Source organism: Megalops cyprinoides, chromosome 6, assembly GCF_013368585.1.
Source record: "Megalops cyprinoides isolate fMegCyp1 chromosome 6, fMegCyp1.pri, whole genome shotgun sequence".
NCBI lineage: Eukaryota > Metazoa > Chordata > Actinopteri > Elopiformes > Megalopidae > Megalops > Megalops cyprinoides.
This window is the reverse complement of record NC_050588.1, coordinates 10,768,097-10,781,771: the sequence shown is the minus strand read 5'-3', so window position 1 is coordinate 10,781,771 and position 13,675 is coordinate 10,768,097. Positions and strand designations below refer to the sequence as shown.

Genomic DNA, 13,675 nt, shown 5'->3' with positions numbered 1-13,675 from the left:
CGAGCTATTGCTTGTTTGATTTTATAATTACATTACAATAGAAAAGGACTTAAATCAGCCCGTTGTGTTTTGACTGTGTTCTTGACTTGACCCGTCCCCGTACCCTCCCCTCCTCTCGGCTGCAGGTTCGACGTGGGCTCGGGCATGGCCACTATTCGCTACCCGACCCCCATCAAGCTGGGCGAGTTCCACACAGTGGAGCTGTACCGGAACCAGACGCAGGGCTCCATGGTGGTGGACGGAGATGCCCCCATCAATGGCAGCTCCCAGGTACAGCCAGGGGCCTTCGGCAAGCGCTAAGTCCACAGCCTCTTTCCAACCTAAACGCAGTGCATCTCATAATAAACACTGAGAAATGGTCATTAAGTATTTTTTGTGTGTTTCAAAATCTTTAGGGTTGGTTCAGTAACCAGACAACAAAGTAAGGTTTGCCTAAATGTGCAAAAAAGTAAAGAGTAAAATGAACAAGACAAAGTACAACTGTTTTGTTTTCCCACAGTACTTCAGCTGCAGAAGTGCCGTTACAATTAATAGTAGCATCTTTTGCTCAAGGCAAGAGAAGCATCATGTGTAATGTATATTAGCCTGCTGTCACAGTATGCAAGTGGCTTTGAGAAAATGCGGTGGAAATCACCTAGCAATTGTGATCAGTTCCAGTTCTAGGTCTACAATTAGTTTTTGCTTCTTTAATGCCTCTGCATTTCTGCACATCTCGGTGCATTGTGAGATCATCTTCATCAGAGCAACAGTTGCACCATTTGTTTGAGTCCATTTTTGTGAAAGAATGGGTTGAATGAAAAGTAAGGGCATGGAGCCAGACAGGCTGCCATTTTTGCTTATACTGGCCCCTGTCATGTGACACACAGGGTAAATTCCAAGGCCTGGATCTGAACGAGGAACTGTACGTGGGCGGTTACCCAGACTACAGCTTCATTTCCAAAACTACGGGTCTCAACAGTGGCTTTGTGGGTAAGTGCTTCTGGGATTATGTCTTGGATTGGGTGAATGAGGCTGCATGAATAATTTAATTGTTAGCTCCACAATGGTGCTCTGCATGAGCCCCCAGTTGAGTTTCGTGTTCAAAGCTGAACCAATCAGTCTCTTGCTTGTTGAAAATGAAGCATCTTCATTGGTCCTACGTTGTATGTTGATAGCATATTGCACCCCCCCCCCCCCCCAGAAAAAAAGGTTCATGAACCCTAAATTATGAGATTCTGACTGGCAGAAAACATGGATTACAAATCCTAATCTATGAAACCACCCCAGCATGTACTGAGGTTCATTAGTATAGTGATCATTTTTCGATGGTGAATTAGTATCAATATCTTCTGCTCCTCACTAGGTTGCATTCGTCAGCTGATCATCCAAGGGGATGAAGTAATCTTCAAAACCCTGGACCGCAGCTCCACCGGAGTCTCCAACTGTCCCACCTGCAGAGATCGTCCCTGTCAGGTGCCCACAGCTGTGTCCTCTGACACTTCCTTAACATATCTGTCTCAGCAGAGCTTGCAATGGAATATACAGAAAATAATTACATACATATTGACATATAGCCTCCTATAAGTGACCATAGATCTAGATTCACAGATCTACTCTGTACTTGGAATGTTATGTTCTCCATCTAGTGTTGTCCATCACTATCACTATACTTGCAAGATTTTTCATTTAGCATTAATCACAAGACTTACATTGTGTCAGCAATAACAACGTTTAAACATCCAACATGGCTCCATATCACTGTATGAACACCATACAACACTTTATAACATCTTAACACCTATGTTATAACAGGATTAGGGAACAGTGTATCGATTATAGTGAAAGACACTCATCTATGCATTGATTCATTTTTGAAACATATTCATGGACAATTTAGAACACGGTGCAGTGGACACCTGAACTGAAGTGTTACCAGAGCGTATAAGATGCTGAAGAACCATGTATATATAAATATGTATGTTGGAGGATTACAGACTATAGTGAGGGGTGTGCTGTTGCTGCTGTCATGTTGGTGAGTGCTGGTGTTGCTTCCTGCCACAGAACGGGGGCGTGTGTCGAGACTCAGAGACCAGCAGCTACAAATGTGACTGTGCCAGAGGGTTCACCGGGAGCAACTGCGAGCACCACTCCGCCCTGCACTGCCACCCAGGTGCCCTCTCAGCCAATCAGTGCACTCCTGTCAGACCTGTGTGTGTGTGTGTGTGTGTGTGCGCGTGAGCGTGAGTGTGAATGAGTGTGTGCATGTGTATCTGTGTGCATATGTATGTGTAGCTTGTGGTCACTATTTACAGATCATTGTCACAGTTCTTTCACATTTTAACCTCTTTATACAGATCCAGCCAGCCATATCAATGAATCACACTCCCCGCTAAGCCTTTCATTTTTAACCCTTGCAGAAGCCTGCGGGCCGGATGCCACCTGCATCAACCGTCAGAACGGCCTGGGCTACGACTGCCGATGCCACCTGGGCAAATCTGGGGACAAATGCATGGAAGGTGAGCATGCCACTGCAGTGACGCCTCCAGTTCAGACTGCTGTGTTTGATACATTTACCACTGCTTTGAAGTAGAAAGGGTTTACAGTGATTGTGGTAGACTAGCCACTAGCTGGTATGTCTGGATTTCGCACTCTCAGAACGTGCCATGCTGTGCTTGCAGCCATTGCTCCAGTCAGAGTTGCTTTCCACATTTCAGTTCTAGGTACAAGAGCTGACTCTGGTGAGCTGAGAGGCACAAACAGTGCAATACGCTCCTTGGAAACAGATGTAGCTCACAATGCATTCTGAGAGTGTTGACAATCTGCTTCCCTAGAAAAATTACAGAGTGTCAAATGCTGGATAGTGGATTTGAGACAGCAGGAGAACCTGATGGATTTTGAACCTCTTAGGCTAGACCATGATCTATGGAGCTGTGCCCAAAGAGTTAAACCCCGACATTCTGTTTTCAACCCCTTACCCTTTTCCCATGAAACGTCCCATCACTGGGACAGAAAGGGCCACGAGTAAGTGGTAACGACATGCTCTCGTTTCTGCGGCAGGCACCTTGGTGACCACTCCCCTGTTTGATGGTGAGGACTCCTTCATCGCCTACCCGCCCCTCACCAATATCCACAACGACCTGCGGGTGGAGCTGGAGTTCAAGCCCAGCGACCCAGACGGTCTGATGTTCTTCAGTGGGGGGAAGAAGATGAAGGTGGAGGACTTTGTGTCCCTCTCCCTGGTTGACGGACATGTGGAGTTCCGCTACGAGTTGGGGACAGGTGAGTTCTTCTTTCTGTGACACCTGCGAACAGGTGAGCTCTCCTCTGGGTGACACCTGGCGCACAGAGATGTTCTCCAAATAACTATGAGGTATTTTTATCCAATATTTTTTAATATTATTTATTTTCAGCCAATTGTTTTATCCAGTTTCCAGAAATTGGAATCAATTATAACTTCTGTGGAAAAAGAAATAAATATTTCAAAGTGAAAGTGTTGGATATACTAAGCACACACAAGTGTGGAAAGTAGAATTATGAATATGCATCTGTGCATCAATATAATTTCCTTCTTTTTTCTTTACCCAAAGAACGGCAGTGGTGGCTGTATTGTTTAGTTTCTAAGGATTAATAACACTGATTGCAATGGAGTGAAAGATATTCTTTTCACTCTCCTAGCATGCCGCTGGTCAGTTGTGGGATAGGAGTGTCTTGAGTTGCACTTTCCATTAGGACAGTGTGTCGTCCATGGCAAGACAGAGACATCATAACCTTTGACCTCTGGGTCTTGGCAGGCATGGCGATCTTACGCAGCAGGGACCCCGTGACCCTGGAAGAGTGGCACCGAGTCACCGCCGAGCGCCTCAACAAGGACGGCTTTCTGAAGGTGGACCAGGCACCGGAGGTCAGGAGGTCATCACCGGGGAAGGCCCAAGGCCTGAACATCCACACCCCAATGTATCTGGGTGGGGTCCCCAGCATGGACATCCTGCCCAAGCCAGCCAATATCACCATGCTGTTTGAGGGCTGCATAGGAGAGGTGAGCTTCAGAGAGCAATGAATCTCCCCTCAAGTTCAACAGTAGTATACAGCCTGTAGAGGTTTCCAGCTGACATAACTTTACTGTAATGTTGTTCTGATGTCACAGGCAACGTGATTAGAATGCTACGCTTCAGCTGGACTAATAAATCTGATCTTAAATGGCTGTTGAAATCACTGTTTTTGCAAGTTGTCAAACTTCAATGCTGAGTTACGCAGAGCAATCAGTCTCCCTTCAGTACAAGTACAGTGGAAATATCTAGTGTGTAGCACTTCCCAGCTTACATTACGTTCGCATAACGTTGTTGTGATGTCACAGGCAGCATTGTGAAAACCCCATGTATTAGCTGGGCTAATATATCAGACCGTAAATGCTTGTTAAATGCTTGTTGAAGTCATTGTTTGCGTAGATTGTCAGACTGCCAGGGATTTCTAGGTCTTTGCTTTGTTGCTTAGTTACAGTGAACTTCGAGAGCAGAACTCTTCAAGCCCTCAAAGACCTGTTTTGGCGGCTGTTCAGCAATTTTGTTTAAATTTCAGAATATCTTAAAGTAGACTCATATTAAATATGTATTCAAATGGTAAAAAAATATGTGCTGTAGAAGGCTCAAAAACTCCTTCTAGTATGAATATGCATATTCAAACAATTCAAATTTCACACCAATATATACACAAAATTATATTTATTGTATATAATTTGTATATAATGGGTCATTTTCTCAGATGCACTTTGTTATTTGATACAGATTGAAAACGTAATTTCCATAACACTTTTGCATAGGGAAAATGCTACTGGTGAAGGAACACCAAGTCTAACAAAATACAAAATGCTTGAAATATATAACTGCATAACAAAACCACTTGCACTACAAATCTCCTATTTTATTAGTGACATCTAATACTCACGGATAAACCTACATGACTTACACGTACATGAAAAAATTGTCATGCATGTATAGGTTCATGCCCTTGCACTTCTGTTGAGCTACAGAGACTGCCCGCCCCCTTGTCCCACCAAAATGGGTTGTTCCCAAGCTTTGGGCAGGGCTGCTCTTGTGACCAATGTGTCGCTCCTATCCAGGTGTCCATCAATGGGAAGAAGGTGGACCTGTCCTACAGCTTCACTGAGAGCAGGGCCATCAGCCAGTGCGTGGACTCCAGCCCCTGCGACCGCCGCCCCTGCCTCCACGGGGGCTCATGCCTGTCCAGCGCCGAATACGAGTACCAGTGCCTCTGCCGGGAGGGGTATGAGGGTAAGCCCCAAGCCGTGGGGCAAAGACCCCAGCTCTGATCAAAACATTGTCTAACATTTATTACAGAGAACACAGTCATTTCTGGGAATAGTGTTGGTGTACCACTGAATCTGCTTTAGCAGCTCTTGTTATTGCATCATTATTACATCTTTGCTACATTACTTTGACTCTTGACTTCTTAGTGAATGTGTTCTGTTTGAGCCCATTCAGCAACACAGCACTACATTTTATTATAGCAGGAAACCTTGAGTGTCGCAGCCTTTAGGAACACAAGTGTATTCAAATCACTAGGCACTAGTAAATGAAGCTAGTGATTAATGAAGTCTTCTATATAATCAAAGAACGTATTAGGTAATGTAATACATGTGTTTGATTTAATACCCTAAGCGTATCATGGATTGCTGTTGAATGTACATAAAACCTTGCCAGTTGAAACAGTACATCTTTGAAAATGTATTGAGAATTGATTGTTGAAATATGCCGAACATTCTTTCAGTTTGGTGAGCACTTTTTTATCCAATCAGGTATTAACCCTGTAAGTGATTTTCAAGTAGAGTGCTTTAGTTTTTTTTCCAAAGCGATTTTCAACAGAAAGGTAAAAGGTTTGTAAGAAAACAAAAATGACTGAACCAATATGGTCCTTTAGGTCCACCCTTTCACATTCTTTAGTCCCAGAAATGCTTGCGAGGACAACAATGAGCAAACCCTGTTGGCAAAACGCTTCAAAACAGAGGCCTAGCCAGCAGGAGGCAATGTGGAGCAGTGGTTTAGAAACTGTGCCTGTAGCCAAAAGTTTACCGTGTCAATGAAGGAAACTGCTGCTGTTCTCACCCAGAACTGCTTTGGTGGAATGTTCAGTGGCGCAACTGTATTAAGTGGGAAATGCAGGCTATGTATGTCTCTGAGTAAGGAGAGATTCATTGAGCTCCTCTTCTCTGTTTTCACCCAGGTGAGCGCTGTGAGGTGGTGAAGGACGCCTGCCAGCGTGACGCCCAGTGCCAGAACGGGGGCAGCTGCACCAACCACCGGTGTGTATGTGCCGCAGGGTACACCGGCCGATTCTGCGAGAACGGTGAGTGTCCCGCCTGACGACCTCCGCTCGCTCTTTCCCAGTACCCCACGCTTTTCAGCTGCGCAGAGGAGGGGTTAAAGATGTTTCCAGCATTGACGATCTGCCATAAACAATCACATTCACCCTACCCATTCAGACAGCTATAACAGGGCAGTCGGTTAGCCTTTTTAACTACACTTTTTACTAAACCTGAAGCTGCAGCACCCAGGTGGGGGCACCGCTATTGTGTGCTCAAGTGAGGGAACAGAGTAGAATTGCCCCAGTACACAGCGAGCTATGCAAAACCAATAAACATAATTATTAAATTATGTAATAATCTTAGCTGATGAGTGTTACTTCCTGTTTTCCACCCTATAAGCAAACAGGGATGGGCTCTGTCGTCTGCTTTAACGACTGCATTCCACTCATGCAGGGCAGTCTCCCAGCTTCCCTGAGGCCCTATGGGAAGCGGAGGGTAGCGGGGGGAATGGTACAGTATCCTAGTTCTCTGCCTGAGACCCACCACTAACAAGGAGGGAACTTCCAACCCAGGCCCCAGGCCTTCAGGCCTACCTAACACTACATGACCAACATTGTGTTTGTTTGTGTTCATAACCACAGACTGGAAGTCCAGTATTTCATGAATGTGTAAAAAGGGGAACTCTACGTTGGGTTTGGCAAGTTGAGCAGGGGACACACTCTTAAGTTCTGAAGGCTGAGGCTTTTGGGGCTCCTTTTGACTCGTGAGACATGTGGGAAATGTAGAATTCCCCTTTTTGCTTCACCGGGTCAGCCTGTGACCACCTTACTCACTGCAACGTGACTGTCGATGTGACATCTTTGAGCCTGCTTGCCAAAATAAATGTTTTCTTTCCGTGCCTGTTGGAAATTGGGAACGAAAGATGTGCATTTGAATGCTGATAGAATACTGTCATGTTGTGTAATGACTTACTACCAAAGGAATTCCATGAAAGTGTAATGCAAGGATTGGCTCAGTAGGTGAGCTGAAGTTGCCTTGAAAGCTTTGAAATCAGTGTTGCATGGTGCATCTTTATGTCAATGCAAAATGCAAGATACCTGAGGTCTGTTACAAGTCCATTAAGTGTCTAAGTATATTTAACTGCTGATCGTAAAATTAGCTATCGACTGTTTCATATTATTTTTGCAGTGGACAAGGCATTTCACTTCTGTCAATGTCAGAATTCTTTTCTGACATTCAGTCATATCTGCCATTTGTCAAATTATTCCATACCTATATACTACTAAATTGCCTTAAAAGTAAGACATTGTTTGGACGCATTGACTTGGCAACCATCAATTTGGAAGAAATTATGTGTCACAGTTCTTTAAATTGATCTTTTGGTTTAGTATTTTTCCCCCATCTCAAAACTAGTCGCTTCATTACCAGTCCTGTAGTGTCACCCATCAGTCACAAGGGGGAACCGTGGCACAGAGGGTGACAAAGGGCACAACGATCAGAAGAACTAATGCGTTCACACCTCTCTGCAGATTCCCCGATTCAGTATAGCGCATTCTTCCATGATGACGGATACCTGACTCTGCCCAAGCCGATGTTTCCTAGAAGGTGAGTTGACATACCAAATTAAGACTAACAGCTAAGGAAGGTTGAAACCCTTTTTTGTTCAAATAATAAAATGTCATGGAAGCAAAAAGCTGTTCTTGCAAAAATCTATCGTGAGTTCCAGACCTGTATGTACATCTTCTGTTGTATATGTTCTGATGTACAGTACTTCTTGCCCTACTGTAACTCCTGTGTAGGATACATATGAGTTGTGTTCAACCATACTATCAAAAGTTGTTAGAGCTTCGAGCTGTTCCATCCACTCAGAATGATGGGAAAAAGAGCCAAACCCCCCCCTTGGGTCCGCTGAATTGCACTGAGGTGATGGCTCAGTAGGCCAGGCCTGTGTCACTGCTGCCCCTCATCAGAACTAAGCTGGTGTGTTCTGTTTCAGCGCCCCTGACGCCCCGGAGACCATTGAGCTGGAGATCCGCACCACCTCGCCGGAGGGGCTGATCCTGTGGCAGGGGGTGGTAGGTCCAGAGAGTGTCCTGGATCAGCGCAAATGTTCTTCACACTCAATCTTAAACCAAATGAAAACAGTCCAATATCACCTAATATAGCATGCAAAGTGGAACTGTCACAGAGCACTGCGTATTCTTTGGTTCTTTAGTCTTTAATTTAATTTAGTCTTTAATTTTAAAAAAAAGGAAAAAGCAGTGCAATCCTGGGTCACAGCATGCAGCTCATTGCATAGTAATCACATGTTTTCATTCTGACATAAGCTTCAGATTTGCCTCCCCTGCATGCCAGAATAAGCGATAGGGGGTGTTTGACCAAAACTGCACGTTGCTTCAACACACTAACCCCGCCTCCGTCTTCTCCAGGAGCCGATTGGTGCTTTCCGCAGGCTGCATGCTAGAAACAAGGTACCCTTTCACAGCCTATCACCAGTGAGATTGCAGGCCCACGGATCCCGCGGGAGGAATGTGAATGCCGCTCATCTGTCACTCTCTCCCCTTACAGCCTCAGGACCCCTTTACAGGAAGCGAAAGTGGGGGGACCTTTTTAGCCCCCTCCCCACCCCTCACCCCCACAGCCGCCTGGGAGCATTATCTAAACAGATCCCCTATCGGTCAACCCCTCGTGTTTAAGGAATGCCTCCTTTTAACTTTCCCACAATCCCTACATGCAATCCCCCCAGTACACAATTTACCAGAATGGCTCTTCTCGAGTCAAGCACCCCTGATATGTCACCAATAGATCTTAGTGGGAGGCTTTCAAGCCGGACGGGTCATTGTGTGGTGCTGATGGATGCCTTGATGTTTGCCTCATAGATCTTTGCTGAATTCTTTTTGAGTGAGTTTGAGCATGGTGAAATGGCCCCGCTGGCTTTGTGGCGCTCCCTCGAGTCTGATTTGTGTCCCTCTGCCGGCTGAAATTGCATGTCCATCGCTCTCCGTGATTTAACCTCCACGGTTGACAGGATGTTGCATATGCACGCACACGGCAGTAATTGCTTTGTCACTAATATTAATCAATACGATCAACACTTAATTGTTAGCCGTGTTGAAAGGGACCTTCTGCCGAATGAAATGTGTTTTTTTTCCCAGTTTACTTTTTCGTGTTTTATCGAATGCTGTGGAGTTGTTGTTATTATAGTGGTTCCATTGTGACGTTTTATTTTCAGGAACTTGGAGAACAGGGAAAGGGCAAAGACTTCATAAGCCTTGGCTTACAGAACGGACACCCTGTTTTCAGGTATGTCCTGAACACATCTTTCAGTTGTGTTTGTCTGTCTTTTTGGATAAATATCAGAATGATTTTGCCAGTCAGTTGCACCTTTTCACTTAATACAGTTCTTGGTTTCACACCACAGTGAATATCGGTTTTTGTTTCAGCCATGTGGAATGTTCTCTCAAAAAGATGTCATTAACACTAATTGTCTGAACAACACCAATTATCTGTCACCACTTTCACCACTATGGAGGAAGTAACGTTAAGGAACATCTAGGGCTATTCTACAAAGCATTATCAGTAGTGAAATGTGCAGTTATTTTTTAATATTCATATGCACCTGGAGAATAAAAATAACCTCACACTTTCTGGAAGAGGTCAAAAACTCTTTGAAAATAAACCCCAGGGAAACTGTATAGTTGGACATACCAAACTGTGTCTAGTATGTGACCCTATAGGTGCATTGTACTTCAAACCAGGTGGATTCCCTGGGTGACACATTTTATAGACATCCCAATGATGCCTGTGAAGTCATTAGCTGATGCCTGTCAAATCACATGTAGCAGTGAGGTCTGGGTGTGTTTTACGTCTACAGCTACCAGCTGGGCAGTGGAGAAGCCGAGATTATCTCCAAAGAGCCAATCAATGATGGCAACTGGCACAAGCTAACTGCAGTGAGGTACAGTACATCTGCAATACATTATGTAATTTCTGTGTTATTACGCATGTTATAGCAAGCATATTACCTGTACAGACAAGGAATAACAGAGCTTCTGGGGATATAAGGAAGCAGGAAGGGGGTTTGCATATTTGGTTAGTTTTGATTCAATTACATAGGTTTGGCAGAGTTATTTGTAAAAATGTATCCTATTAATCACTGTCGCATAGTAACCTCTATTTTTAAGGGTGGTTCACTTTGCTGGGGAGATTGAATATGAATAAGATGCACATCATTGGTGCAAGTATATATTCAATAATCATGACATTTAGAGTGCAATCTGCTGATTGATGGAAATTGCAGTTTAAAATGACTGAAGCGACTGTAATTTAAGGAAAGTCTTGTGCTGCTCTGTTCTCACCTGGACAGGACCGGTAAACAGGGCTACCTCCAGATTGACGGAGGGCCCCCTCGAAAAGGACAGTCACAGGGGAAGATGATCATGGTGGACACCAAAGGCAACATATTCCTGGGTAAGCACTGTGTGTGTCTGTGTCTCTGTCAGACTCTGCAAACCCAACAGTATCCATATGCCTGGGTCATTTGACCATTTACATTACATTACATTGGCATTTAGCAGACGCTCTTATCCAGAGCAACCTACATTGGTTACAGTTTTTTTTTTTACAATATTATCTATTTAAATAACATTTATACAATGTTATCCATTTATACAGCTGGATATTTACCAAGGCAATTGTGGGTTAAGTATCTTGCCCAAGGGTACAGCAGCAGTGCCCCAGTGGGGAATTGACCTAGCAACCTTTTGGTTATGAGTCCAGCTCCTTAACCGCTATGCTACACTTTGCAACACTGCTGTTGAATTACAATTCAACCTACAATTGTCTGCCTCCTAAAAATGCTTAGTTAATAGTAAAAAAAATTCTCTGGTTCAAGTGTGCAATAGCAGTGGCCCATTTGTGATTCAAATCCACAGCCCTCAGCTACTATATTGTGTCTGATGCTCTATCCACTATATCCACATGCTTCCCAGACAAGCGGTTTAATGAAACACTTGTCATTCTAGAGACGTGTCAGCATGTTTTAAAGTAAGTGCTTAGACAGTGAAGAAAGGGGTGCTCAGCTCAGTATATATCAGATAAAACTGCATGTAAGTATGCCCGCACAATGGGGCGTTTGCCGTGCCTGCCAAATAACGCTGCTTCATGTGTTGTGGGTCGGAAGGCGGGGCTCCGGACATGACAGCGCTGACGGGAGGGAAGTTCTCCTCGGGGATCACGGGCTGCATTAAGAACGTGGCGCTGACCAACGTGCGGCCCGGCGAGCAGCCGTCTCGGCCAATCGACCTGCGGGTCCACGCGGAGGACGGCGTCAACGTGGAGCGGTGTTCGCCATAGCCCCCTCCCCCGCCCCGCCCGCGCGAATGGAGACAAGGCCCAGAGACTTCAGAGAAAAAAACACTCACACACACACTCACACGCATACACAGACACACAGACACACACACCTGCACACACAAACACATACACTTGCCAGCGAAATGGTGCTCAGCTGTTACCAAAAATACAAAAACATTGTCTTTGCTCTGTGCTGCATAAAACCAAAAAAAAACTAAACAATGTTAGCTTTTCTCACAAAATCTTCCTCGTTTTTGCATTGTCAATGAAGGACTATTTCTACAGAATATCTGTCTCAGTTTACATGCTCCCAGCAGTAGCTTTTAACCATGAAGAGAAACAAACAGTAGGCCTTCCACAATGGGCCAGTTTTTTCAGAGTTGAAGATGTTTTAACAGCACTGAATTTTTATTTATATACATATATATATTTGTGAGGGGGTGGAGAGAATACAAACTAACCATAACTTGCTCTTCTGTTTCCTGGAGTTGATTCTGGGTCCTAATACTGTGTGTCCAAGGCTTTTTGGCCTAGTTGTGTTAATACTTGAAGATGTTTTAGGCCTCCTCTCTCTCATCTATCTTAGCTTTTCCTTTCCCACAACCATTTGAGCAAGCATGCTCAGAGCTTTCTTTTTTTAACAATGGGGGGCAAAGTCTAGAGTCACGGCACAAGTAGAATCAGGATACCGGATCTCAGGTGAAGAAGCTATGCAAAAAATAATAAAATTAAATAAAAAACACAAAAGCAATGGTGCCTTCTGTCATGCCAGACCACTTGGTTTTGTTCCATTTGTTTTTTTTTTTTTAATATAGGAAATGATGTGCCTTCCGTTAAAATTTCTTGGTGCTGTTGGTGACAGAAGTGATCAAACTCAGCCTGAGTTGAGTTAATGTCAGGAAGAAAGTCACTTCCGTGTCACTGCTGTTTTCCGTGACCTTTTTTTTGAAACTGCTTAGCTTTTTTCCCAACTCTACCCCCACCCCCCACCCACCTCACCATATTATACAGTACAGCATTCAATCGCCAATTTTCTCATGTGAATTCGTAAGAACTTTTACAGTTCTATTTATGATATAGTGACCATACTTGTCAATACTATAACTACTCTCTGGAGAAGCCTTTGTATCTTCCTGTATTTAAGAGAATATTTTATTTTTGTTGAGTGGATCTCAAAGATAAAGAAAAGACGTAAAGTATATTGTCTTTTAAAGTTATGCTATTTCTACTTCTTACAAAATTCCTCACCAAAGATGTGTTTCATTTCTTCAGGCATAATAATGACAATATCTGCTAGTCAGGTAAATTAATCGGTCATGTCTTTTTTGCGTAATTTATATGTAAAGGTAGAATTGCCTTTTTTGTTCAACCCCCCACCCCTCCCTGGTCTGTGCTTCTACACTTCTTCACGCTGTCCTTCTCTCTCTCTCTCTCTCTCTCTCTCTCTCTCTCCGTTTCTCTGGGTCAAGATGTCAACCTCAGTCAGTGTACCTCTTCATCCGAGTTCCACCAGACTCAGCATATCTCTGCCTCTCACCGGACACCTCACGCATTCAGGTTCACGTAGCCTCACCTTAGGACACAGCCAATTAGGACAGGTCCTGCGTTCAGTTAGCGTAGAGTAGCAGGAGCCCTCCAAGTGTGCCGTGACGGAAGGGTTCAGGAGCATGCTCGCCAACGTGGACCGACCTCAGCGATGTGGCCGCTCGCTCGGGGTCCGCCTGCTTTTTTTAAGCGTTAGGCTTCTATTCGGGCCGACGGCTTTGGCCTCTTGCAGCACAACACTCGGTGCACGTCGTGGTTACGTCGAATAGAGGCTGTACTATTTTATTTCCATTCTAACCAAGCTCTGTCCTTTCCAGATAGGTTAATTTGTTTTGTATTTATTTTGATTTTATCCTTCTGTTTATTGCTTTCACGCTTGATAACGCTACTGTAGAGCCAGTGGAAAAAGCTTTCCTTTTTTATTAATGTATAGTGTAATGCCCTGTACGAACACACACACACACACCACCACCACCA

At 44.3% G+C, this 13,675-nt stretch overlaps 1 protein-coding gene across 1 annotated transcript in view; it reads left to right on the top strand.

Annotated features, from left to right (window-relative positions):
• LOC118778949 (basement membrane-specific heparan sulfate proteoglycan core protein-like) overlaps positions 1–12,675 on the top strand; it is a 119,300-nt gene extending 106,625 nt beyond the window's left edge. The window contains exons 73-88 of the mRNA XM_036530751.1: positions 126–270; positions 867–969; positions 1,343–1,452; positions 2,041–2,149; positions 2,397–2,495; positions 3,037–3,258; positions 3,771–4,015; positions 5,096–5,267; positions 6,217–6,339; positions 7,828–7,903; positions 8,295–8,373; positions 8,728–8,769; positions 9,531–9,601; positions 10,173–10,256; positions 10,665–10,768; positions 11,481–12,675. Of these exons, the coding sequence (XP_036386644.1) occupies positions 126–270; positions 867–969; positions 1,343–1,452; positions 2,041–2,149; positions 2,397–2,495; positions 3,037–3,258; positions 3,771–4,015; positions 5,096–5,267; positions 6,217–6,339; positions 7,828–7,903; positions 8,295–8,373; positions 8,728–8,769; positions 9,531–9,601; positions 10,173–10,256; positions 10,665–10,768; positions 11,481–11,653 (1,957 nt within the window). The 3' untranslated portion in view covers positions 11,654–12,675. The remainder of the gene's footprint in view (positions 1–125; positions 271–866; positions 970–1,342; positions 1,453–2,040; positions 2,150–2,396; positions 2,496–3,036; positions 3,259–3,770; positions 4,016–5,095; positions 5,268–6,216; positions 6,340–7,827; positions 7,904–8,294; positions 8,374–8,727; positions 8,770–9,530; positions 9,602–10,172; positions 10,257–10,664; positions 10,769–11,480) is intronic.
• The last annotated feature ends 1,000 nt before the right edge of the window (positions 12,676–13,675 follow it).